At 48.1% G+C, this 27,656-nt stretch overlaps 1 protein-coding gene across 1 annotated transcript; it reads right to left on the reverse strand.

Annotated features, from left to right (window-relative positions):
* Positions 1-1,737: 1,737 nt before the first annotated feature.
* DMRT3 (doublesex and mab-3 related transcription factor 3) lies at positions 1,738-16,210 on the reverse strand. The gene is made up of 2 exons (XM_033173886.1): positions 15,724-16,210; positions 1,738-3,060 (listed from the first exon to the last, which is right to left on the reverse strand). Exons 1-2 carry the CDS (start codon positions 16,208-16,210, stop codon positions 2,096-2,098), a joined length of 1,452 nt encoding a protein of 483 aa, XP_033029777.1. The 3' UTR covers positions 1,738-2,095.
* Positions 16,211-27,656: the final 11,446 nt, after the last annotated feature.

Consider the following 27,656-nt stretch of genomic DNA (forward strand, 5'->3'; position numbering starts at 1 on the left):
ACATTTTGGTCCTGAGAAAGTTACTATCATCAGAAGGTTCCAAGAAGCAAAGATGCCATGGAAAACAGTTGGGGTTGGTTCTCTGGCCCCCAGATTCCAATGCTGAATATTGTATGGTTCTAAGGATACAGAGCCGCCTCTTCCTGGTCCCCTGACTACACAAACCAAGAGGGAATAACTTAGTCACCTCATTTGACTGTGCCCAAACCACCTTATATTGAGGAAGGACATGTCACATTTCAAAAGTTGGAGTCCCCTCCGACACTGTTGTTGTTGTTCAGTCGTTCAGTCGTGTCCGACTCTTCGTGACCCCATGGACCAGAGCACGCCAGGCACGCCTATCCTTCACTGCCTCTCGCAGTTTGGCCAAACTCATGTTAGTAGCTTCGAGAACCCTGTCCAACCATCTCATCCTCTGTCGTCCCCTTCTCCTTGTGCCCTCCATCTTTCCCAACATCAGGGTCTTTTCTAGGGAGTCTTCTCTTCTCCGACACTAAGACAGATTAATAGGCTATCTGAGATATCCCCATCATGTACATGAGAATTGCCTAGTTGGATCAGTCTCAAAGTCAATCTTGCCCATGGTATCGGTGTCAACGGTCACCTGAAGTAACCTGCCAGGTGCCCCCAGGAAACACAAGATCTCCTGACCAAGGCAGCCCCAACTATCTACCGGGTACTGCTCCCGGCTGCCCTGCATCATAAGGCAGTCAAAGGTAGGCTACTTCTGCCCCCTACTCTATAAAGTACCATAGGAGGGCGATGCGTAAAGGTCCAAGACATCATGGCAGCAAAATAGAAGAAGGGAGTGGCCAGCTCCTTTCCCATACACACAAGCCCTCTTTTCTCCCCACATTGCAGCTGGCTAGCACCATCTGTAGTTTGGGTTTGTGGTTGCAGAGAAGACCCCCTCTGTCCTTGACTGGTCAGTTTTGCAAGGCTTTCTCTGATGCACTAAAGGGAGACTCCAACATCTGGAGTGGTGGGTAATTTCAGACAAGCAGAGCCCACAAGAAAAGTAGATAACAAAATAATGGCACAAGGGGTTTTTAACAATTCAGGCAGACGTATGAAACTGACCTTAGAAACACTGCATTGTAACAACATAAGCTTACTGGTATTAAAGGCTGCCAAGATATTAAACTGCAGCAGCGCAAACATAGTGCCGACATTGTGAATTCTCTGCCACACTCGGCTAAACCCCAATCCTTTGTCTCCACATCTCTTCTCATTTGACCCTATCAGTTTATGTATGCACCCAGTTTTCAGTTCAGCAGGCTGAAACCTCAGCTCAGAATGGTCTGTCAATAAAACCAGGCTCCTTTGTATGCTGTCCACATGTGCAATCTCTCTCCCAAATATAAATGACATTTAAAAAAAAAATCAAGATCATCATTCAAGTTTATTCCCCCCCCCCCCGAATCCTTAGCATGCTACAATACCCCAACAAATGTTGATCATGAGTTCATTTCTCACAAGACATTTTCATGCAACTCACAGCTGTATTTGACTTTCCATTGACATTATACAGGCTTCTATCTAGCCGTGTGAATCGTGTTTAAGGTGTCTCCAAAAATTGTGCACACTTCCATTGCACGGGAGCAGCACATTCTTCGCCAGTCTTTGATGACTCTTGGTTTTAAAACTGGGATGATTATTGTCATAAAGTCAACAAGGTCCTTCTTAAGTCCGTTTGCCAATGAATTATTTGCTTTTGATCTCTTATGTCCTGAGTCCTCTTTTTGAACACTGCATTCAAGTACAATATATCAACATTCCCAACTGTCTGCAAGGCAAGACTTATTTGCTCCACTCTAAAATGTTCTGCAATCCCTGGTTTCTCACATCTATGCTTAAAATTAATCTCCCCCCCCCTTTTTCTGCAATAAACGTTCAGTACTAAAGCCATGAAGTGGTAGCTATTTGGCATTTTCCAGTGAAGTGCAAGAAATAAAATAAGTTATGTCTTTATTGCTAAAGGATAGTAACAAGCAAAATCACTTCTTTATATAATACAGTTACAAGGGCCGCCATTCCTTCCTCTTGATACCCAGTAGTTCTGCCACATTGCTAAATATCATTGTAAATTGTCATTCTAAGAGGATGTGTTTAGTATTCTAGAGTCTGAGGAGTCCGATCTTTCATCATAGTCGTCTTCTGTATAAATAGGCTGCTTGGAGACAATTGGGCATCCATCGTCAGGGATGGAGATCCTAGGATCTTCTGACGGCCGCGTCGGAAGCACTGGAGAACTTCGGAAGACGCTGGTTGTATTGGTGGAGAAAGGGCTGACATACTGAGACCTCAGCTGGTACTGCTGCTGTAGCGTCATGGTGTTCCACAAGGTGACATCGTTGGGCAGAAACGGGCTGGATTGGTTTCTTGCCAAAGTATTCCTCAGCATCAGCGGGTACCGAGGTGGCTGTGGGAACGGGTGCTGTAGGGGGACGGCCAACGGATTGGGCACAACATTACCAGCGTCAGCAGAAAACCTCAGCGTGTCTGGAACTCTGAAGGCAGATCCTACTGACCACTTGGAGGAAGAAATGGGATAGGAACCCAACGTGTGTTCAAAGAGGTGTCCATTTGAAGGCAAAACCAGACCTTCCGATTCTGCAGAAGTTCGGTCCCCGCCAGCTATGGAGGACCTGCTCGACAGAAGAACCTCAACCGCACTCACCAGGTCACCCCCACAGCCCTTCAAGATTAATTCAAGCACGGTTGGCTTCTGGTTGGGAAATATCTTTTTTAACACCTCAAGGGGTGGTCGGTTGGCTTTCAAGCCAAAAGGAAGAGAAACTGTCCCTGACGGACCTTCGATCAGGAGGTGGTTTGGCTCTGGCTGGTACTTGGGGCTCTCGGGCCTGCTGTCGGCGCTGCCACTGTTTTTCTGGATGGCGTAGCCTCCTTCATCCACGGACACAATCTCTGGGCTCTCTGGAGTGAAACCGCTCTTGGCTTTTGTCAAGTCCGGGGTGCTCCTTTGGTCGGTGTCTTTGTCACTATAGGTCTCGGCACTGTCCACTCCGCTGGCATCCCCCAGTCGGTCTTCAGTCAGGTCTGTAAAACAGAGGGCAGATTTGTTATGCCACGAAGAGCTCTTAAAAGGAAGGGGAAGTCCCAGTAAGTATTAAAGGAGGCGCTTGATAATAGAGTCAGACTGCCAGTTCATCTACTCCCGCTCCTTCCCCACATCTGCTACCTTGAGGGTTGTTATGAACACAGCAAATCAAAGATGGACAGTGCTTTTTTTCTAAACAAAAAAAATGTTTGGGGGTACTCTCATTTTGACTCAAGAAAATCACCATTTTATAATTCAAATTGTGGGAAATAAATACAGTAAATGGACAAAAGTACAAAGAGATGTACAAAATGTTTAGGGATATGTGTACCCCTGTGTACCCCCAGAAAAAAAGCACTAGAGGTGGACATAACAAAGCTATTCCATTTGTCTCAGTGTCTCCCTATAACAATTATTGCAGACCAAAACCCCTCACACTCTGGCAGTACCTTTCATAGAATCAAAGGGCTGTACCCAACTGCAAGAGTGATTTGCGGCTCAAGATTGTGGGATGTAAACACAGAGCAGTCAGAACATACCATTGCTAGAGTGGACATGAAGGGTATCTCAGTCCTCCAACCAAAGCTTCCTGTTTACCTGGACTGAGATAACTTCCTGTGTAAGTAGAGGTGGGTGTGGTCTCACCTGTATCCAAAACTCTTGAGACCAGACGCAATCTCTCTCTCTTTGGATTCGTCTCTTCAACGAGCAACATCTTAGGACAGGATGCTCTCTTGGCTTGCAGCCTGCTCCCTTATGAAGATACCGTATATACCCGAGTATAAGCCGACCCGAATATAAACCGAGGCACCTAATTTTCCTACAAAAACCTGGGAAAGCTTATTGACTCGAGTATAAGCCGGTTCACCTTTGCTGCTGTGGAGGAGGAGGAGGAACGAGCAGCCCGAAAGCAGCCCTTTGGGCTGCTCCTTCCTCTTCCTCCTTTGTTAAGTTTGCATTTATGCGAGCAGTTCAGGAATGGAACAAGCTGCCTGGGGATAGTAAAGAACCACCGTTCTTGCACGCTTCTTAAGGAATGGTTGACTGGGGAGAGCAGGTGGCGGCACGAGCGGAGAGAAAGGGCTTCTTTCTCGCTGCCCCCACCGCCCGCCTCACTCGAGTATAAGCCGAGGGCAGCTTTTTCAGCACAAAAAATGTGCTGAAAAACTAGGCTTATACTCAAGTATATACAGTAGCTTCAAACAGAAGTCACCAGACCCTTATCTATAGTGAGGGGGGAGGGGTATGACTCAGAAGGGGGGTGGGAATGGGGGATTGGCTGATAGGTGTGGAAAACCCACCACATTCCCACCACCCTTCTGAGTAATACCTGGTCTGGTGACTTCTGTTTCAGTGTATCTGAAAAAGTGTGCATGCACACAAAAGCTCATACCAAGAACAAACTTAGTTTGTCTCTAAGGTGCTACATTTTTGCCATTCTTTACATGAAAATCAAGGAAGTTCTTATGGGTCAAGTTAGGAACTTACATAGTGACTGAAAGTATCTACATTCATATATGGCTCTATTCTGTCTTATACCTGATAAATCTATATACCTTAACTCTCTGAACAGCAGTTCCAGCTGAAGGACTTAATGTTTAGTTATTATTTATTGATCTATTATTCATTTTTATGCTGCCTTGCATATATCAAACTGTATCCTAGTTAATTCTTCATTGAAACTAGAAATCATCCAGAGTGTAAATTGAAACCTAACTTTACTTAGAGGTCAAGGTGATTAAAATATATATATATTTTTTATGAAATGATTGAAACTGCTTTGCACCTGGGATTCCACACACGCCTCTAATGGCTGTTGTGACACACTTCAGTTTTGCATTTTATAAAACTGAACACTTGAAAAATAGCACATTTGTTATTGGACTTGAGGCAGGTTTGGAGTCAAGTCCACATGCTGTTTCCTCAAAAGTAGTGGAGCATCTCCTTTAGCTAAAATAATGTTAATAATAACTTGGACAGATTAGACCCTAATAATAAAATGTTGTGCAAACAGAGTTATTTATGAGCAACAGAAAGAGCAAAGGCGTCTACTGATTTCCACTATCACTTTTTATTTTAAAACATTGCACTTGACCACTTTGCTTCTTTTAACATTTTATGCATGTCAGCCTCAAATTGTTGTTTCTCGCTGAAGTGACAGTTCTTTGACATTGTGCATACTCCAGGATCTGCCAAGGAAGCTCAAATGATTTATTGCTGAATAAATAACCGAACTTATCCCAAATGAATTTATTCCTTTGTTTGTATTGGATGTTCCTTGTCTGATAAACCATTTGCAGCCTTCACCGTTGCTTTCCACCGTTCAAGGGGCCGCCTTCTATGCAGCTTCCTATTGTAGTTTAGAATATGGATATGTTCACTCTCACCCATAAAAACGGCCTTTGCAGATTTGAGGCCACGTGCCAAAGTCACGTAATACTTTGATGGTTCTGAATCTGCGTGTCCTCTCAGAGGCAGACCTCCAGAGCTGCCCCTCTCTTCAAGAAGCAACAGTCTAGTCGGAGGGAGTTCTCCAGGACATTTGATGGATGAAGACTTCCCCCCTCCCCTCAAAGCCGTTAAGCAGAAAGTGCTGACTGGCTGGCAGGGAAGAATTTCTCATCGATGCTCTTTGATTGTATTTTGCAAACAAAATGCCTGGTGCCTGGTAACATTTCACTTGAGCCTGACCTTCCCCAAAAGTTATTGCTATCAGATTCGATTTACACTGTCCTCCCATGATTACTGTAATCTTTTAAACTGGGATGTTCATTTATCAGGGAGGCAGGGAGTGCGAGTCAATTGTGCTTCTATCCATCAGATTTATAAGCTTCTTGCAGCTCAGAGGAGCTTCTGTTCTCATGCCATGTCCCTCCCAAGCCAGCTGGAAATGCTGAACTGCCTCTGGACTTCAGCAGTCCTTTTTCTTGTGGGAATGTTCAGGGAGGCAGGAGAGCATATATTGTTTATTAATATCTTTCCTAACTTGCGCCAGCAAGTTCCTTTGCTGAGCAGAGTTTACATTCCCCTTTTTATATGCACAGCAGGTAGCTGGTTGCAGGCTTGTGTAAGCCTCTCACTATCATACACTTCAGTATTGAATTGTATGTTCCTGGTAAGTTCCCTTTTCTCCAAGAATAAACACACCACAAAGTATATAAAAGTAGTTTACTCACATTCTGTTCACAGTTGGATCCCAGAAGGCAGACTTAGTTACAAAGTATATACATGTGGATCTATCCCATTTGGGAATAATCCCAGTGTCCTGGGATTTTTGGCATATCTAGCTAAAAAGCTGCTCCAGCGACGGAGGAAGTCAAAAAGGGAGAGAGTGCAGCATGCCCTGTACTTTTGTTACCTGGACAGGTAAGGTCACACCCACCTCTAGTCACCTGCAAAAGAAGTATGTCCCTGCCAGGAGGAAACGGGAAGTTTTTGACTGGCTGGACCAAACATTCCCCCACATGTCCACTCTAGGAAAACAAGGAATGTTGTACTTGACTGCTACTTATGTACCACATTCCACTTTTCCAAAGTGAAGCAGAGGCCAATGAAGCCCTCCAGGGTTGTGTTGCCTGGAACGCAAGACACAAATCTCAGAGGATGCTTAGGGACTCACGAATGCAGGGACAGGCAGGTGGACAACCTTCCATCAGTCCCAGACAACATGGCCAATGGCCAAGGATTATGGGAGTTATAGCAAAGGTGGATCTAAGGGAGCACGGCCGGTTCGGTTGCACCGGGTGCAAAGCTTCTGGGATGCTGCAGAAGACGAGAGGCAAGGGTGCCGGATTTTGGCGCTGCATGTGGTGCCACTGGCATTTGAGATGCCAAGGTCCGCCACTGGTTCTAGTCCCGCACCGAGGGGTAGTGGGGCAGGCAGGGACAAAACACCGCCACTTTTTCCACAGCATGATGTCATCTCATGGGACACTAGTTGCCAGTCCTCTGCACCGCAAATAAATAAACTTTTCTCTGGGAGAAACCCACCAAATCTCTTAAACAGAAGAAGGGGAAGGTTACATTAGCAAAGGGATTAAAGTGCCACTTCTATTTGGAAAAATTCCCCAGTCATTTTACCATGACCAACCAAACTGCCAACTGATTTTGTTGGGACTAAAAAGAAGAAGAATGACTAAGGTTTTCTCTCAGCTGTGGAGTTTATAATGATGACTCATCAAAGCAATTATATCCCCCCCCCCCGAAGAGAGATGCTATCCATACTGTTTAAGTAAGATATAAGCCTAGTTAAAGGACCAGCTTTCATTTAAGTAGATGTCGGCATTACATGTTATGAATTCTGCCCCGCGATCTGTTAGAGGAAGGTGGTAGTCATTGCTTCTTTATCCCAGAATCCTGAATGTCTAACCTGTTACCTGTAGTACCTGCTGGTGGGGGAGGGGCGCACTTGCTCAGATATCCTGAAACTTCCAGGAGGAAGAGAAGAGATTTATTCAGCCTTCCAGTGGCCCATAAGGGAAACGAGTCCAGAAGCTGACCTCATGGCTGCAACATCTGCTTGTTTTTTGCACACATACACTCCTCCTCAATCCCTGCTTTGCGTTAACATCTTGCCTGATGAAGATTTCTGAAGAATTTGAAAGCTTGCCACACTTTTATGATATTTTGGTTGGTTCCAATGAAGGAATTGCCCAGCTGTTGATTTCACAGTCCTTCAGTTTCAAGGAACTTACGCAGGACAAAACTGGCTTAATTGTTATAATAATAATAATAATAATAATAATAATAATAATAATAATAATCCAATAGTAATTCTAATGGCGGCACTGACACTTTTTGGTAAAAGCAAGGCACTGAACACGAGGTCACTTGCAAGATCACAACTTTCTTCTGAACTTCGCTCCTTCTCTTTAAGCCCACAGAACAAGGGATGCTGCAGGTGATGTTTTAATTAATAAACCAAACCATGACAACAGAAAGCCTCTACCACACCACAATAAAGGATTTATTACATTGCTTAGAATCTTTAGATGGATGTTAGGGACAAGAATATAACAAATATATAACCTCAGAACATGTAAAAATCTTTTAAGTATTATATTTCCATCCATTCACACTGGAAAAAATAGGAAAAAAATAGTAAACACATACCTGCAGAAGGATGCAGGCAATTCTGGAATCCCTCTCCCTCTTCTAAGACTTTTGAATTGAATTTAAATGTTTAAACTTACCTCTCCCTTTTCAGGGAGAGCCACTACATTGACACGCCTGTGCAAGCACAAATCAACCCTCTTCAATTAAATTGTTCTTCTCTTCTTCTTCTTTTTGATTAATTTTTTATTTAAAGTCAGCAGCAAAATATTGGAGGGTGGGGGAGAATTGTGGGTCCCCTTGCAGAAAGAAGGGAATCCATGTATCATGGGCCCTAAAATACTCAGCGGAGGACCTAGAGGCAGGAACTGCTAACCACATATAATAGAGAAGAAAATCTTTCAAACAGCCAAGTGTTTGAGTTATGTACATGTAGATTCGCACTCCAGAACTTTACACACACTGTTTAGAACCGGATTGGAGCAGCAGGAATCGCGCTAAGGTGAAGTATGCAGATAGCAAGTTTCCTTTCTATCTACACTTCTCGCTATTTCATTCTCCCCACACCTTAGCTGCTTGTCGGCTATGTTGTTGACAATTGGCAATTTCTCAGTGGGAAATCCCATTGAAATCAAGATGTCTTCCTCCCAAGCAAGCTGGGATAATTACAGCCTTATGGAGAGCAATCCTAAACATGTTAAGCTGGAGTGAACCCCAGTGACCAGGGCCGTCTTAAGCAAATCCGGCGCCGTGGTGCAAATATCCCTCCGGCGCCCCACCCCACCCCACCCCCGTTTCCCAGAGCTGTCGACCTTTTGACTGGCGGGGTGGCATGACGTGGGCCCAGGACTCCCGTGATGCAGGGGGCAATAACCAGAGACGTAGTAAGGTCACTGATCTTACAAGGCAACCCTCTGCATGTTTACTCAGGAGTAAGCCCTATCAATCAGACTTTCTCCTAGAACTGCAGCCTTACTCCACAGTGCGAGTGCTCAGGATTGTAGCTTCGGTTTGCTTACTGAGAATTTTTATGCTGCGAACCTGCTAAGCACATTTACTGCTGGGGGGGGGGGGAGAGACGGGAATGAAACCCCTGAGCACGCTCTTAATGCTTTCCCCCTAAAGTCCTACTAGCTGCAGTCGAAATGCTTGCAGATTTGGAGGCAAAACTGGAGAAGGAAAAGCTCAGTCAGTAGGTACACCATTTGACTCTTAATGTTGTAGGGGTGTGTATAGAAACTAGGCAAGGAGATAGAGATATATATTTACCAAAAAAAAAATTACAAAGGCGAGGAAGGAATGAAAATACATATTTCATTCCTTCCTCGCCTTTGTAAATTCAGCAGAACTATCCCTTTACACCTTAAAATGAGGAAGCATAGATAGGCTAGTTTTAGCCTGATGGTTTAACCGTTTAAGTAATCCAGGATTCTTTTAAGGCAGACTGGATCCCCCCCGGTATTCCCCCCCCCCCCATTTTCTCCCCTTAAAACAATAATCACACAAACAGCCTTGCGAAAGGTAAAAATAACATTTACTCACTCGGAATATTTGTTGAAAAGTAACAGATACAGCAGCTTTGTGCAGACAGGCTTAAAATGGTAACCAGGTTACAAAGGCATACTTTAGTCTGGTTTAAAATGGTGTCTGAGCAATGGAGCTACAATGTTCTACATTGCTGAGATGAAGTTGAAAGGGCAAAGGGCAGAGAGGAAGTGCCCAGCCAGGTGAGGAGATTATAGGTATGGATACACCTTCCCAACAGGGCACTGTGGAAGCGTTTCTTAGAGGAAATTTACAGGACTCTGAGCTTCAGCTCCTCTCAGCTCCTCTATGTAGCAAACATGCATCGTTGGTTTGACTGCATTGTAAAAATCCCACAAATCTCAGGGTTGTGGGTTCCAGCCCATTGGGCAAAAGGTTTCCTGCAATTTAGGGGGTTGGACTAGATGACCCTCGGGTTCCCTTCCAACTCTACAATTCTATTATTTTTTTAATGCCAATTTTTAAAATTGATTTTCAATAATTTTTAACAAATTGTCACCAGGCTATTACAAATTAATACAATTATTCTAAGCATCACACAAACCTTTAAAATCACGCTTATTGAGTAGCGCACATTTCCAAAAGTGGGGCAGGAATTAAGTGGGGATATTTATTTTGGATCCATAGGGAATGGTGACTATTCATTCCAAAGAACCATGTTGAACTGGAGTGTGGAAAGCGATATGCTGCGCATGCAAGGCTGCAATCCTATCCAGAGTTACGCGAAAACAACATTCATTCGGATTTTCGGAAATTACACCAAAAAAAAATCCCAACTTCTTCCCACTGCATCGCATATATAAAACTGAAGAGGACAATGTCGCGCGCCCGTCCCGCCGCCCCCCCAAAAAAACCCCGACAGTTGAGGTCTCGCCGTGTGTTACAATATTTTCTTCGGCCCCGAAATATCTAAATGCCCTGCAGGTCCGGAAACTTTCTTGGAGACTCTGGGCCTACATGAACCATCCCCACCTCTGCCCCGAATAATAAGGACCATGGGTACAAACTTTTCCCCTCGCCCGCCTCGCCGTTTCTAATTCAAGTGCCCCTTCCGAAGCGCCTTTAGGCAGCGCCGCAGCCCAGGTCCCCTCGGAGCAAGGCCGACAGAAGCCTCCAGGGCTGGGTTCGAGTTCTGCAGCCTCTCCCTCTCTTACGCACAGAAGCAACGTCGTCAAAAAGACCATGGAGTGGAGAGGGAGCACGCCACCCTTTTTTGTATAAAATAAAAAATTCCTTCCAGTAGCACCTTAGAGACCAACTAAGTTTGTTCTTGGTATGAGCTTTCGTGTGCATGCACACTTCTTCAGATACTTTTTTTTTGTATGTGTCGCATCCCAGCTACGTTTTCCAGAGGCCGAAATGCGCTCAGGCACCCAAGGTCCGGGCAGAAAGCCTTCGAGGAAGGGGTCGAGCTGGGAGACCGTGCCGACTGCTGGCTGCGCCCGCAGCCCCTTCCGCACTCATTCGAGGAAAGGGGCTCGTTGTTCCCAAGGGGCTGGTGCGCTCGATAGTCTCTCCTTTCCGAGAAAAAGTCGCCGCCAGGTTTAATGGGACTTCACCAATACACAAGGAAAATTCCCAAAAAGTTTCCTGACCCAATCCGCCACGAAAGGGCCACGGCAGTTGTACAAAAACCAGCATTCCGTGTGCTAACTCCGCACACGCACTCACCAACGTCTCACCTTGAGAAGGAACGCGACGCAGCGTAGGCTACTCCTGAACTGTTGTTACACGAAAGTAACCTCGCTTCATTTCGAAAGAGACTTGGAAACCGAGGAACGTCTGAGTTTAAGGTCGCCAGGCCTAAGATGAGGCAGCAGGGAGGCCCCGAGATCCATCTCGAAGCCAGTTCTGGATCAGGCCCACTTCTTGAAGTCAAAAAGCGCTCGTTTCCCACTCATCGGGCGTCGTTGGGGATCGAGGAATAACTTGGTTTAAACGAGGGGCATCCAAAGTGCAGGGCAAGATCCGGTGGCGCGCCTCAAGCCTGTGCTTCCAAGTGCAACGGAACTCCGGAGAAGTTCATTGTCTTCAGGGGGTCTTCTCTGAGCAATACTAGCGTTAGATGCCACCCACGGATCTTCATGTGAAATCAGCACGGTTATATTTTAAATCTCCGCGCCTGGAGCTCAGAGCCCGTTCCTCTGCATGTTTACTCGGAAGTCAGGCCCACCAAGTTTAATAGGTCTCTCTCGAGTAGAGGATACTGTCGATACAATTTTTATTTTTTAACTTCCTTATCACAGAAAAAAAAAACAATTAAACGCACATTGGCAACCTCCTGATCGTTTGATGGGCTAAGAGAGGGAAGAATTTAGTTACCTATTGGGGGGGCAACAAAACTAAATTGACAGTTTTACAACAATTCCAGTCGTCCCAGAATGCAGCAGGTATGATAGCCAGCAGAACACGATGCTGAGCGCATATTAAGCCTATTTCAGAAGCGCTCCCAACCCTTCCTGGCGCTCTGCGGAACTGGTTATTCCCTCAAAGCCTTAAACGCCTGGTCTGGATGCCCGAGAGGGCCTTTTTCGTGTGGGACTTTTTGCTACGGGAGAGACTCGCTGTTCCCACTTGTCGAGGGAAGACGATTCTGCTTCAGTGAGCTTTTTATTAGCCTTCTTTTGTAATCCGGACTCTGCGAAGTTTTAAATGTTTGGTTATTTAAAATAATTGAAATTGTTTCGTTATGAATGTTGCATTGGTTAGTGGGGCATTATGGTAAGCTGTTAGCTGCCCTGGAAATGCACCAGATAAAGTTATTTAAAGAAATAAAGATTAGGAGGAGGGTTAAACGTTTAATTTATAATAATGAAGGTGAGCGTGAGTTTGGAGACAGAGGACATCACCAAGAAGGAAACTGTCTCCAACGAATATACTCCGAGGTACCAAATACACTCTTTCCCCCGCCTATTTCCCCGCCTCCTCTTTCATTTTCCAATTAAGCAGCAAAGGTTATTTCTTCTAAGTCCCCTGCAAGATAGCAGAGTGCTTTGAAACCTGATAAAAGTCGTGAGAGGGGCCTCGATCTTGCGGGGAGCCGGCTCTCTCCACACACACCCGCGCGCACACAACAAAATCACATTTGACAAAAGGAAAACAGGGCGATAGTCAAAACAAAATAAAATTAAAAATTCCTTCCAGTAGCAGCTTAGACACCAACTAAGTTTGTTCTTGGTATGAGCTTTCGTGTGCATGCACACTTCTTCAGATTGTCATTTCCTGATGGAACTGGCGGGACCAGGGCGGCTTCTGAGTCTCTCTGAATTTCCTAGAACGGGCCGCAGAGGTGACGGCGCAGGTTCCGCGCAGAAACAGCTGCCGAGACGGCGGATAAACCCCAGGGAGCTGTGAGGTCCTGAGGGGATTTTCCCTGCAGCCCTTATTAGCTCGTTACAGGCAGCCTTTATTGCAGCGCCGCGGGACCTGAGCGCCGGCCGACGGGTCTCCAATTTCACCAGGAGGTTGTATATTTTTAGGACTCTCTATTCGTCGCAGTCTCCTCGCCGATTTGACGCAGGTCGGGGACTTGTGGCTTGAATCTTTCCTGTTCCCACCAAGTTTCTGCAGCAGAAAAATCTGGCGTCGGGTGTGCTACCCATAAACAGAGCAGACAAACATTTTGATTCTAAGCTCACATCTGGCTCCCCAAGTCTTTGCATTATCTGCAGCAAAGCTTGCCCTGCGATCCTGTGCATGCTTACCAGGGAGAAAGGCCTACTCACCAAGTAAATGTGGGTAGGATTGAGCAGTAAATCCCTGCAGTTAGACGCGCTGAATCTGCAAAACAGTGAACTTCCCAGCGGCTGCACAGGCTCTGGGACGCCACGACGCCGGCTTAAGTACAGTGCAATCCTGAATACGACCACTCAGAAAGCTCGACGGTCCTTGCAAGAGGGCAAGGCGAGGTCCCAGGGACCTTTTTTACTCAGGATCCGTTTTAAGGGCCGAACCTGCTTACATTGCGCGGGCTCTTCTTCCTCCAGAGCATAGCACCTCACGTCACTACAGCCAAACAAGATCCTCACGTTTCTCACGCTAAAAATAACGGCATTGAAGCACTAACCCGCATTTCGCAGCTCAGTCTCTCTGGTCACGATCCTTGATATTTCCCCCCACTTCTTCCAACTATTAAATTCCCTGGATCGACAGGAATGTGAATTGCAGTCTCCTCCTGGGCACCCCAAACAACAGCATCTCCTCGCCAGTCGCTTCCGCTTAGCGAAGTGCTGCGCTCTGCCTGTTTTCCCAAAGCCAAGCCATGGAGTCCCTACTTTTGAAAAGTGTGGTCTTTCTATGGTAGTTTTAGTTACGTGACCTGCTCCATGTTTCCCCCTGGGTGGGTTATGCGGACTCCCCGGGGTTCACGGACCACCAATTGGGGACTTCTGTTAGGCACTGGGAAGAAGCAGACTGGACCGAGAGGGGGTCGGGCTGGTTTTATTTTTTAAACAAACCCGCAAACAGCAGCTGCAAAGTGGATGGGCTCCCTGGCTAGAAGGTCCCTATCCCGCTGGATCCTTGACTCCTTGGGGTAGGCCCTCCCGGGATTCGCCTTCACAGGGCGAAGCGCGCAGAGCAAAGGGACGTCAAGATCGCGATAGGATCGAGCAGATCCCACGAGTTGTTATTCGAAGCGGAGGCCCCACAGAGCTCACGGAGACTGACCCCCCGCTCGGGGAGTTGAGAGTTCACCCTGGACGGATAGGGACACCCCATCAGTAACGCGGATCTGTTACAAACCATACCGAGGTCTCTGAGCAACGTCGTGGGGGGGGGGAATCGAAATATTCTGAAATATCAGGTTCCAAATGGCCTGAGGAAGATGTCCCCGGGATCCTGGCGAGGGAGGTGGAGGAGACCTGAGCACACTTTTATTCACGGGCGGAGGAGGAGGAAGAATCGCGGCGGACGCGCTATCCCTCTCCTTCAGTGCCCCTCGACGGCCAGGGGGCTGAGGCGCCCCATGCTTGGTGACCTCGGAGTAAGCATCACTGGACCCAGCAGCGCTTACTTCTGAGTAAACACGCGCATTGCTGTACTGCGTGGGGGCATCACCTCTTTCCTTAAGAGAAGCTCACAGACATGCCTTCGGGGGTGGTCTCCTCTCAGCTTTCCCTTGGCGCCCTTGGGAAAGAGGAGCGTCCGCGGGTGCCGGCGAGGCAGAGACCGAGGAAGAGTCAAGCCACGTCCCTTCCCCTCCTGTCCTCCGGCTCGCGCACCGCAGCTTTCCACCCCAAAATCCGGTCCCGATTGGGAAGAGAAGGGCCTGTCCTCACTGCGCGTCTTGGATGTATGACAGCAGGCAAGCTCAGAGTCTCCCTCGCTCCCCGGGCAACGCGACACGCCGCCCCGCCAAGGAAAGCTATGGGGGGGGGGGCAAAGGCAGGCGATTCTAGCTGCCTCCCAAGTAGGAAGCGGGAGAAGAAGCGTTTCCTCCCCAGAGCAGCGCCCACTTCCCAATGGAGACCGTTCCCCGGGCCCCGCTTCGCTCTGCCCATTTCCTTTCCGACGGCGGGAGAAAGTGGCCGCCGCACACCAGAGATAAACCTCCCCACTCCCCGCTCCCCCGCGAAGTTTCCCACGGCCCGGGGAAAGTTGTGTCCCTGCGTGAGCCCGTTCCCAGATCGGACTTGGGCGCGCCGAATCTCCTGGTTCATTACAAGACCCCTTTACCCCGGACCCCGACGCCGCAGGCATACAGTTTAAGCCGGAGAACGACTTGCAACTCAGTCTCCACTAGATTTCAACCGGATTTGTTTTTTATGTCAGCAAAGTTAGGACTGCTGCTGCCTAGAGCTCCACTTCGGAAAGAGCCTCCGTCCTCCCCACGGTGTCGCCTCTCTGCGGGAACTGCCTGTTTCCTTAGAGTAAATTCCGGGGCCCGCCGCCTCCCCGAGTTCCGGGGCTGAGATGTGGTTCAGCCGCCTGCGCGCCCCCGAAGCCGATGAACCCCTTATATAATCCACGGAGAGGTCAAAGCAGCCTAGTTGAAACCCCTCGCCCTGCTGCTTGCCGCTGGGCGCTTTGCCCCCCCCCCGCACCCCCCCCTCATCCGCACTTACCTGCTTTGGCCAGTTGCGGCTGGACGGCGGCGGGCTGCTCGGAAGCCCAGCGGAGGGCTGCGGCGGCCAGTTCCATCGGCGGGCGATGCGGGGTGCCTGGGGGTCCCTCCGAGGGGGCGACGGCGGCTGCAGCGGCTCCTGCTGCTCCAGCTCCGGGGTGTCCTGTGGCCGTGGCCCCAGCCGAGCCGGGCGCGGCGGCGGCGGGCAGGGCGCGCAGAGCGTCGGGGATGAGGCTCTCGAGGCTCTCGTTGGCCTGCTGCCTGCGCAGCGCCACTTGCGCGGCCATGACGCGCTGCCGCTCGATGATGAGGATGCACTTCTCGCACGTGCAGTCCTTGAAGCGGCAGTAGCGCTTGTGGCCCTTCAGCCACGACAGCACGCCGTGGTTGCGGCAGCGCGCGCACTTGGGCGTCCGCTGCAGGGGCGCCCGCGCCGGAGGCGCCACCGGGCCGCCCATGTACAAGTAGGGCGAACCGTAGCCGTTCATGACGCACTGGCAGGGCCCAGGCGCGCGGGCACGGCGGCGGCGGAAAGGAGCGCGGGCGCGCAAGCCGGGGAGCGCAGCCTCGACGGCAGTCCCAGGACAACCGCTACGGCCTTCGCCCGCCGCTCGCCCGCCGCATCCTCAAGCACAAGGGTCTCGCCGGGAGCTGGAGTACCGCTGACAGACGGGCTCCGGGCTTGGCCGCCTCTCCCGCGACGCTCCTCCTCCGCGGCTGCGCTTCTTGCTCTCGTCTACTCGGCCCCTTGCAGCTCTTTCCCTCCGCAGGCGCAGAGATCAGCGGCGCCCCTCCTTCCTGACAAGCCGCGGCGCCCCCTGCTCTGCCCTCCGGGAAGCGGCTCTTCCTTTCTGGAGAGGAGAGCGCGAGGTGGGCGGCAGGGAAGAGCGCGCGAGGGGCGCCGGTGCGTCCTGGAGAGCGCGGGTGGTTGCTGGGCGACGTTCAGGGCGCCTTTTCCCTTCCAACGCCTGCGCGCAATGGGATCTGCTGACTGGCTCAGCGGAGCGGAGATTGCAGCTGCCTTGAGCTTTCCCCGACGCCAGTTCTCTGTCTCTCGCTCCTTCACGAGCGAGCCAAGCACCAGATGCAGCCCAAAAGCAGCTCCCCAATCCAACACGATCTCTGGATGCCGCTTTGACCGGCGCGCTCTTGGTAGAGCGATCTGCCCGCAAGATTGCAGGCTGACGCGTCTGGCGCGTCCGTCTGTACCCCAGAAGATCCCGGCTAGGAAATAAGCGGCGCCCCCCGGCAAGCCTCGCGCGGGTGAGTTGCTGGGAAGCGATTGGCTCCGTTCCACCCCCTCCTCTCAAACTTTGAGGACTAGGGATTGGTTAGGAACTGCCTAAAGCCGGGGGGGGGGTGCAGCTTCGAGGCTTAACCCTTTCCTCTGGGCCGTCTGTTCTTCGCCAGCAACCGCCTTGCTACAAATGTCCAAGTGCCTATTGGGAGGGGGCCTTAGGCCCAGACCGACCCCTCTGTGTGTTATCCCCTCCATCGGAAAGAAAGCAGGAGAGGGATGTTTTAAATTGGCACGATATTATCTGATGGGGAGTGGAAATGTCACGAACTAAGGAGTACATGGCAGGAAATAATGCTTCCTTGAGGAGGAGCGGGAGGAGCCAACATCCCGGTGCAGGATTCTTGTATCTTCCGCACTGCATCCTTAAACCAGCCACCCTGGCACAATCCTGCCGACTCCAATGTGACCTGCAGGTTAAAAGAGCTTATTTTTAAATGCTCGCCGGACCAGCGCCCGTGTCTTTAACAAAATACCTCCTGTCCAAAATAAAATTTAATAACGTTCATTTTTTTAACAACAGCAGCAGCAACAACAACAACAACTGGTTAATAGTCAATTTTTCAAAACGCGCGGCTAGAAAGGGTGTGGGATTCTACAAAAATCTAAATACAGTGACCACGCGCACGTGACAAGGTTATGAAATAATTCCGCAGGACTATATATCTTTGTATCCGATTTTTTTTTTTAATGCGCTATTATGGAAACGCTTGATTTGTTCAGGTAAATACACCAGTCGGTTTTCTTACCAAACAGAAGAGAAGAGCAAACGCTCCCGGTCTCTTTATCCTGTTTGTTGGCTGCCGGTTTGTATGGTTTTTTTTCGCGTTCCGGCTGCCTCCGAATATCAGCCTTTGTAATTTATTAGCGAATGGTCGTGTTATTCTTCCACCAAACACCTCCAGAACAGAGTGGGGGCGTTAGAGTAGGGAGCTCTTTGTCCCTTAATTTCTAAGCACCAACCCCGTTTTATTTAAACTTTTATTTCGAAATGCCACCGTTGGGAAAGTTAACAAGGTCTGGTAAAGGCCGGTGCCGGGGGATCTATTTTGTGCAGGTCCAGGCCGCGCAAACGATTCACAGTCCAAGCAGGAAACGAGGCAGGATAAGGCCCCTAGACCCACCTGGCCCGGGAACCTGTTCTCACCGTGGCCAAGCAGGTGCCCGCGGCCTGGTTGAGCGAGAAGGTGAAGACTTAAAATCCCACGGAACGGGGAGACGCATGAAAGGAGATCAATTTCAGTTCAATAACTCAAAAATAACGCCTGCAAATGCGTCGATAAGTGGCTTGAGAAGCGCTCTAAATCGTGTTTTTAAAAATTACTGTGGAAAGATATAGACAGGAGCATTCTTCTCCACAAATCACAACGGGCGTCCAGGGATTATTTTTATTTAAAAAAATACAATACTGCAGCAAAAGTTCCTCATTATATATCGGGCTTCTTTAAGACAAGAAGAGAAGGGAAAGGAATCAATTTAGCCAAGAAAGAAATATATCTTGCGAGTGTAATAAAGAGAAGCAGTGTGGCTGAGAGACAGGGAACTGGGGAGAGGATGGATGGATAAATGAAATACATCTCTGGCTCCCTACAGGATATTTCACTGGCCCCGATCCAGATGAAATCCTGCGCGCTGGCAACCCGCACCGCGCTCCTTTCGACGGCGCTCTAGTTGGAAGCGACGGGGCTTTCTGGCAAGACAGGCGCCCCCCGACGCCGTTGCTGAGCTGCATCCCGGGGGGAAAGAGAGGGAGGGAGGGAGGCGATCTGGCGGCCCCTGGAGAGCCGGCCTGGCCTCTCCTCTACCTTAGCTCCCGAGGGGGCTTCAAAGGCATGTTACGCAGTGGGGCACGGGGAGGGGGGTGCCCTTTCATTTGGGTCCAGCTCACGGCCCTCGGGCCGTTGGATGCCTCGCTGTCCCCTTCGGGTGGGAATGGCGTCGGGGTTCCCCTCTCTCTCCCTCCCAGCCCCTCGTATTTGACAACATCTCCCCACAGGGCCAGGTTCGTATTTATGTTGCTCCGACGTCCCCTGCCTGAGAGCCTATTGTAACCCAACACCTGACGAGAGCGAGTCCCATTGCGGCGCGCAGAAAAGGTTTAGTCAAGCACATAATGGGATCCCAGCAGAAAGCTTTTCAGAAGCGGGGCCCGCGGTAAACTTCACCACATGAACTCCGTTTCCAGGGCTGTTAAGCTTTTAATTGGGGGGGAGAAAATCAGAAGGAGAGAGGAGGAAATTTCAAGGCGACGAAAACGTGTTCGCAGTTAGCGCCCCGAAGAATAGCTTGAAAGGAGATGAATGCGCCAACATATGGTCCCAATCTCGTCTCGGGGAGAGAGAGATTTGGCCAGCCCAGGGGTCCTCCGTTGAGCAATGGATGGGAAAGAGCTGCCACGAAGCCGAGGCGAGGGGAAAGGGCGCCGGAATCCGCCCGAGATCCCCTCCCGATCTCTGCCTGCTCTAGCTGATCTCCTTTGGGCTGGCTTCACATCTCATTGAGATATTGTTGTGTGGCGATTATTTAGAGGATGTAGGAAACCTCAGAAGCAAACGACCCGCGGGGGGGGGGGCGGCGGGGAGCTGGGCAGGGCAGCCGGGAGGGGAGGGGGGCGTCACTTGCCCAACTGTCCGCGTGCCAGTTCAATCAGCTTTCCTAGGAGAGAAACCCACCAAATTAGCTAAGCAGAGGAAGAGGCCGGTTACATTTAGCACGCCTGGATAATACGCTGCCACTGTTTATTGCGCCCGATCCCCAAGTTTCTTTGTTGCGTGGCTAATGGAAGGTCTCGGGGCGGTTATTGAAGCCATAGCGGCTGCCTTCGTCAAAAGTTCGTTTTTGTTGGATTGCGTCTGCGCCCCAGAGTTTCCCGCTACACCACTTAAGGAAGCGGTGGTGTCCCCACCAAGTCGAGCCAAGGAACTGACGCGCTTCAAAGGGGAGAAAGGACCTATAAGCGTTTTCAGAAGAGTTCATTCACTGGTGAGAGCGCTATGCAGCCAAACACACCCTTGGCCGCAACAAGCCCCACTGACTAAAGTCTCAGAACCCCATGCGCAACTCTCAGAACCCCATGCGCAACGCGCGACGCACTGTCAGGCTCAGAGAAATCGGTGGGGCGCAGAGCCCGCAGGATGCTACGCTGCAACCTGGGAAGGCGTGTTTTACTTCCGAGGAACGGGGCAGGTGCTCTGTAGTCTTTGAAAGGCCACATCATCAAGCGAGCATCATCGTGTTCCGACAGTACACGGCGGAGCATGCATTGGGAGTTCGCTTGTCACCACCACCAAACATAGTTACATTTCAATTCTACCGTCAACTTTATAGGGTGCGTAACAACAACAACAAACAAACAAACGAACAGACCCAGGACGGTGGGTGCGCTGGATAGAAGTAAACGCAACGTGCAGGAAAAGCCTAGGCATTTTGACTGATAACTTTGACTAAACCCCACCAAATTCGGAATAAACATACCCGGGATTCAGTTGTCCCGGTAACTAACCTGATATTGCGTATGTTGAATACAAGTCCCACTTACAATCGCGGGGTTTATTTCCAAGCAAATATACGGGCCATTGTCGGTGTGATTTGAGCGTTATCTGCCCCATTTATTTGGCAGAGCATTCACCTCCCTGGAAACTTACTCCTCAGTATAAGGACGTTAGGATCGGGACTCTTAAATCGTTCCAGGCGACGCCAGAACGTTCTGGTTTGGTCATGGAACCGGTTTATAGCAGAGTGTGGCTGTTACACGACTCTAGAGGAAATCAATTGGCCGTTTCTCAAGCTGCAGTTGTTGTTTTTCAAAGAGTGGGCTGGAAAAAATGGAGCAAATGCTTCTCTCCCTGCAAAGTTTGGAAATGGCTGCGAGTTAGTCCGGTCTGGACATCTGGGGCAAGAATGTCCTGAGCTGGAAATGGCTGCCCCGCAGCTTGCCCGTTCCTGGGGGGCGTTTGACTTTCGCGGCACAAAGCAAGAAGTACCCCCGTTCTCGAGCAGGGCTTCGGCGGGATCGGACCCCCTCTGAGCTGGAAATGAGCCACGCATTGAACTGTAAAGGCTGCGTTATTTTTATTTTTTATTTTGGTTTTTTTTGTATGGGGGAAAAAAATCCGCACAGCCGAGTTTATATAATCTGGAGAACGAATGAGCCCCAGCTGCATAGTAAACAGCCGTGGAAACCTTCGGAAAATGAATAGAATTAACAAAGGTCACTGCTCACCAGCCATTCATAAATATTTGGTGACACGTTTCTTGTTCAGGTTAACTCGCAGCCCGCCTTAATATACTGGGAAATTACTTGTTTCTAGCATGCAAAAAATACAAGGCTGGATCAGTTTCTACAAAAAGCAGGACTTCCCTTTTCTTTTTCTTAAATATTTGCATTGTTGCTTATTGCTTTTTAAATAGGTTACAACTCCGTATTAGGATCTCAAAAGAGGCGAAACGGGGGAAGTCTCGGCGTGTTTATAGGATGAGGGCCATTAGCCCGGTCCAATTGACTTTTTTTGGGGGGGGGAATGGGGTGGTTTTTTGTTTTTTTTAGAGAACAATGTTTTCGCTGTGTCCGATATGGCCTTACTCTGCGCGCACAGGATTTCAGCCGCAGAGGTGCAAGGAAATAAAGATTTGGAGAAGGCTGAGCGTAATCCAGCCCGAAAGAGAAACTGTTCTGAAAGTCAACATTTAAAAAAAAAAATTAACCGGACTTCCAAACGAAACATTCCCCCCAGCCCCGCCTTAAAATCCGTTGGTGTTTGTTTGTTTGTTTGAGAATGTACCCAAGGTGCTTACAGTTTCAAGAGCGCACGAAAAACACCAGTGGTGGCAGGACCAGAAAGGAGGAGGACCCGTTCCTTTATGCTCCCCCCGCCCCCCCCCCAAGCCGATCAGACCTTTTCGCGCGGAACCGGCTTCCTCTCCACCCAGTTCCGCCCTTCCCGCCCCCCCCCCCATCCTCCTTCAGGCGCTTTTCCTGGGGAACTAATTGCACCTCCACTCCATCCAACCTTTTTGGACCAACCTGCTAAAGAGACAGTCTGCCGCCAGCAGTATTTGTGTGTCTCGTTATACTTTTATAAACAGGCCGTGGGATATGACTGATGAGGAGAAGTTTTTGGGCTTGATCGGTCATATGAAGCCATATATTTGCCCAGGAGGAGGGGGTGGAAGAATGGGAAATATATAGAGCTCTAGAGGCCCGGAAGGGAGGGCAGTGGGATGGAGAGAGAGAGAGAGAGAGAGAGAGAGAGAGAGAGAGAGAGAGAGAGAGAGAGAGAGAGAGAGAGAGAAGGATCTGAGCCCTCCTCACCTCCCCCGTCACTTGCAAGACGTATTGGCGCTAAGAAATCAATGACAAGTTCAGGACTGGCGAGCCCCGAGGTGGGAAGACGGCGTTGAATTCGGAGACGCAGGAGGAGGAGGAGGCGGCCAGGGAACTTTTGCAAATTTCATAAAAGCGGGAGAGGGGTGGGGTGGGGAGAGTTCCCCGGAACTTGAGACCGGGGGCGAAAGGGAAGTTTCAGTTTTCCAAAGGCTCAGGGCTGAGCTGGTTTTTGGTGCGCATGCCCCTCCTCGCTCGCCCCCCCTATTGCCTTCTGCAAAGCGTGCAAGGGAGCTAATTGGAGAGCCCCCCCCCAAAGGTTTCTCCTGAAGAGGAGACGCGCAGCTCTGCAGCCTCCCTGCTCTGGGCGCACCGAGGGGAAACCGGCACAACCGGTTGGAGGGCGCCAGCAACTTGGCGCAAGAAGCGCAGGCGTTGCAGGGCCGTTTCCGGACTGCTGCTAAGCCTAAACGCTAGAGATTTGGGCGGAAAATGCAACCAAAACGAAACGCACCAGTCGTCTCTTGCGCATCGGCTGCAGATCAGTCCGGCCAGTAAAGGAGATGTCCTTTGAAGGCTACTGCACAAGCCACGTTTCAACAGGGTGGGGGCATTGCCTGCCCTGAACCCAGGTGTCTGGGGCCGGGCTACGCAGCACTCTGTACAAGCGCAGGGGCAGCCTAAGGCCACATCATAAATGTCGCACGTTTGTATTGCTCATCCTTGGTTTGTATCGGTGTATGAAACTTAAAAAATTAGCGGTGGGGAGGCGAGTTTTTGCAACGCAGGAGAAATGCTCTAATAGACACTTGAGCAAGTTAGCCCCTTGACAAGATATAGCCGGCTGGAGATCCCTGTTTGCAAGGGAACTCACAGCAACGTTTTACTAGCAGGATTCTTCTCCATCTGAATTTTTTCCCCATGGCTGATGCAAATCAGCATTTGTGTTTTGGAATCATGTTTGCATTTTCGAAATATGCACAATTTTCATTTTCTTAAAACTTAAGCTGATCATAACTTAACAACTACTTGGGGAAAAGTTCCATTTAAATCTATCAGACCAACTTCTAAGTAAATGCAAAGAGAATCAACTGACGCCGATACCAGAATCTGGCACTAGTGAAAAGTGGCTGCGTGTAATTAATAAACACACCCTGCCACCCCTCAAAAGAGAAGTAGTTGCCTCTTCTAACACAATCGGACAAATTATTTTTCATTCTATAAAAATGTGGAGCAGGAAAAAAGGGGCATTTGAAATGTAACAATAGAGGAATACGACCAATTTCTCATAGACACCAGTGGCAATGTTCAGTCCAAGTATTTTAAATGACCATAAAAACTTTTGTGTCCCAAGTGCAAGATAATGGAGGGCAAAATTAACGTTTGATATACTCCTGGCGTGCTCTGGTCCATGGGGTCACGAAGAGTCGGACACGACTGAACGACTGAACGACTGAACAACATACTCCAAAAATGAAGAATTTTGAATTTCTCAAGTTGTGAGATGCAGGCTGCAGTGTTTCACCCGCAGACCTGGAAGTTCCATTGAACTCACTTCTGAGAAGACATGTATAGGATTGCACAGCCATTGTTGCAGATTCAAGTTTGGATTGTCTAATTTTGGTTGCGATTTTAAAAATAATACTGCCTTTTCCCATCTTGATTTAATAACCCATTCTTCTGGTGGGCTATCTTCCTTTCTAGGGGAACAGCAGCTGCATGGATGTGGCTGGATAACTCACCAGAAGAGTGGGGCAGGGGGACAAAGACACCCCATCTTTTTGTGGGATGTGAAACACGGGAGCAGTCAAGTACAACATCCCTAGAGTGGATATAGAAAGCGGATGTCTGATCTGGCCAGTCAGAACTTCCTATTTCTCCTGGGCTGGGACAGACTTCCTCTGCATGTGACTGGAGGTGGGTGTGGCCTCACCTGTGCAGGTTAAACAAAAGCAAAGAGGCCAGACGCCATCTCTCCCTTTTTGACTTTGCTCTCATGCAAGCAACATCTTATTAGCCAAAGATGCTCTCTTGGCCTCCAGTCTCCAAGTATGTAACTTCACTAAGCTTAAGTCTGCCTTCTGGGATCCTTTTGTGAACAGATGTGTAAGTAAACTCTTTTTATACCTTTATAGAAGACTTGTGTTGTGTCTTATCTTTTAAGGGGGAATAAAGGGGAAATACCTGGACAGTATTATTATAGAGGTTTTAGCGAACCTGAGCAAGCATCCACTGTGTGTTTAAAAGGGGAGTGTTGAACTTGTAAACACAAGTTGGAATAGGATATCTTAAACAATATATCCTCTCCTGCACCCCTGAACATTCCCACACTTTTAAGTGACCCCCCCCCCAAGTAACCTAGAGTTAATTACCTACACGCAGGCCTGAGGTTTATACTGGTCTCTTTAAAACTGGCCCTCTTTCTGTTGAACCTGAAACCTGTATTGCCTAGAACCTCTATGTATTGGCAATAATCACACATGGCGTGAACAGTCCGTGTGGCTCTCATATATATGAAAATGGTCCGAGATACAAATGAATGAAACAGGAGTGGTATAAAGGAGCAGCGTCTCCACACACACACACACCCCGAATAAACACAGCTGTGCTACCTCTTGCATTGCCATTATTTTAGAGCTGTAATGACAACTTTGTACGGTACTTCTCCAGCGTTATTTTCCATGAAAAATGATTCAGTTAATGGTTTGAACCACATGTTGGCACATGCAGCACTAGCTAATTTGGATAAGCCACAACTAACAGTGGTTTCCAGCAGTTGCTTGAAGCATCGAGTTTCACTGCACAACCGAAAGAAATCCAGCAGCTTATTAAGTCTTGCTCCGGAAAATGGAATTGCACCGATGGCAAAATTTATTCCAGCCCTGCTGTGGTTACAGAGGCAGCCCGACCAGGAAAGAGAGGTGACAACTCTCGACTCAACTGCTTAAGAGCGTGTGAAAAGGAGACCCCAAAAGCGCCTTCTTCCTGAAATGCTTGTGTCCTTGTTTTAAAGCCAGCGGCGGCTCAACCAGAAGTGCAGTGTGTAAAGCAACAGAAGTTCAGATCCAGGATCAGTGTAACCCTCTCCTCAAGGAGGTAGATCACAGAGGCTTTTCTTTTCTTTTCCTAATACAGTGGTACCTTGGTTCTCAAAAGCCTTGGTACTCAAACAACTTGGAACCCGGACGCTGCATACCTGGAAGTAAGTGTTCCAGTTTGCGAACTTTTTTCGGAAGCCGAACGTGCTCCGTTTTGAGTGCCACACTTCCAATTTGAGTGTTACGCTGAGGTCTGCCTGCTTTTGCTATTTATTTTGTGTTTTTGTGGCTCCTTTTTTGTTTTGTCTTTGTGACTGTGTGGAATCCAGTTCAGCTACTGATGGATTGTGTGACTGCAGTACATCATTTGTTGCTTTCATTTTATGGATCAGTGGTCTCGTTAGATAGTAAAATTCATGCTAAATTGCTGTTTCAAGGGTTGCTTTTCAAAGTCTGGGACAGATTAATCAATTTTGCATTAATGTCTATGGGAGAGTGCGCCTTGGTTTTGAAACGCTTTGGTTTTGGAACGGACTTCCGGAACAGATTAAGTTTTGAGAACCAAGGGACCACTGTACCCAGACTGTTCCACAACACATTATTGTCCACGTATACATGGCTTACTTTGCACAGCTGCTAATGTTGGTCAGCGCTGGTATTAGCCGGAGTGCGCTCTCACCCGTTTACATGAGGTTAGTGAGGTGTACCACATTTAGATTTAAGATTTAGATAGTGATATCTTGACCCGCTCTTGCACATCCAGGTACACTGAAGAAGTATCTGAAGAAGTGAAAAACACACAAAAGAACCAAGATCACAGCTGACGTTATGCCAAACACACAAAAATCGTGACCGGCTGAAAAATAATCACAACTCTTAACAATTGCACATATAAAGAAATATAATATAAGTCTCAGACATAGTAATAGACAGGTACAACCATGCAACTGTAGATATATGCCTTTAACATGTATCCATAAGTATCATGGAATTCACATATTATGGATCAAGGTCCCAAGAGGGATATAATGCAGGTCATATTGGTTGGCGATGGTTCTGTAGTTACGCCATTCAAAAGATGCAGATGAAGTTGCCACGAAGATAAAGTTGAACAAAAATTAACTTTGCTGTATTGCCACTCCAAAATAGGATGAAGAAGTAATGAAGAAAAAGTCAAACAAGGGACAAGGTTACCCGGGTTTTAAGCCTTGTTTCGCCTAAATTAGGCTTCATCAGCAACAACGCTGTATACAAAAGTACAAAATCAGTTTTAAAAAAAACAACAACAAAAGTCCGCTATAAACGCATAAAATACATTGTTATACATACCACTCGAAGTAAATGCGTAAACACAGAACAACAGGAATAAAAATAGGTTTCTTCAGCACCAAATACGCTGTATGATATGATATAAAGGAGATACAAAATCAGTATCTTAAACCAAAATGTATGTTATCAACCCGCCAAATGAATGCTGTTATACATACCACTTGAAGTAGATGCGCAAACACAGAACAACAAGAGTATAGAGGGTGGAACAAACATACCAAGTAGAGCTGACTATATATAGGTATACAACCAAGAGATACAGGTGTTACTAATTCGGATTGTTCTGGAAGGCCCTTAAAGGGACAGACACACAAAAAATGTTTTAATTAAATTGCAAATGTAAAATATTTCAAAATTAAAATTAGAATTTCTGAACATAGATCTAGAATAAGAAACTGTGTGATGGATGCTCCTCTTGCTGCACACTTTTTAGAAGCATCACACACGGATGAAGATCTTTCCTTTTTTGTTATTTGGACTTATTCTGGCCCGTTAGAATTAGCAAAGACGAGATTATTGCCGAAAGAAGCCAGATTTATTTTCTTGCTTAATACACTACACCCTGCTGGTCTTAATACAGATATAGATTATAACTGTTTCTTATAATCCAGATCTTGTCTTTTTTCTCCCTCATCATTTTTTGAATCTGATACTTGTTCTACATATACTTCTGGTCTTTAATTTTGAAATATTTTACATTTGCAATTTAATTAAAACATTTTTTGTGTGTCTGTCCCTTTAAGGGCCTTCCAGAACAATCCGAATTAGTAACACCTGTATCTCTTGGTTGTATACCTATATATAGTCAGCTCTACTTGGTATGTTTGTTCCACCCTCTATACTCTTGTTGTTCTGTGTTTGCGCATCTACTTCAAGTGGTATGTATAACAGCATTCATTTGGCGGGTTGATAACATACATTTTGGTTTAAGATACTGATTTTGTATC

The sequence above is a fragment of the Lacerta agilis genome, chromosome 16 (genome assembly GCF_009819535.1).
Source record: "Lacerta agilis isolate rLacAgi1 chromosome 16, rLacAgi1.pri, whole genome shotgun sequence".
Taxonomy (NCBI): domain Eukaryota; kingdom Metazoa; phylum Chordata; class Lepidosauria; order Squamata; family Lacertidae; genus Lacerta; species Lacerta agilis.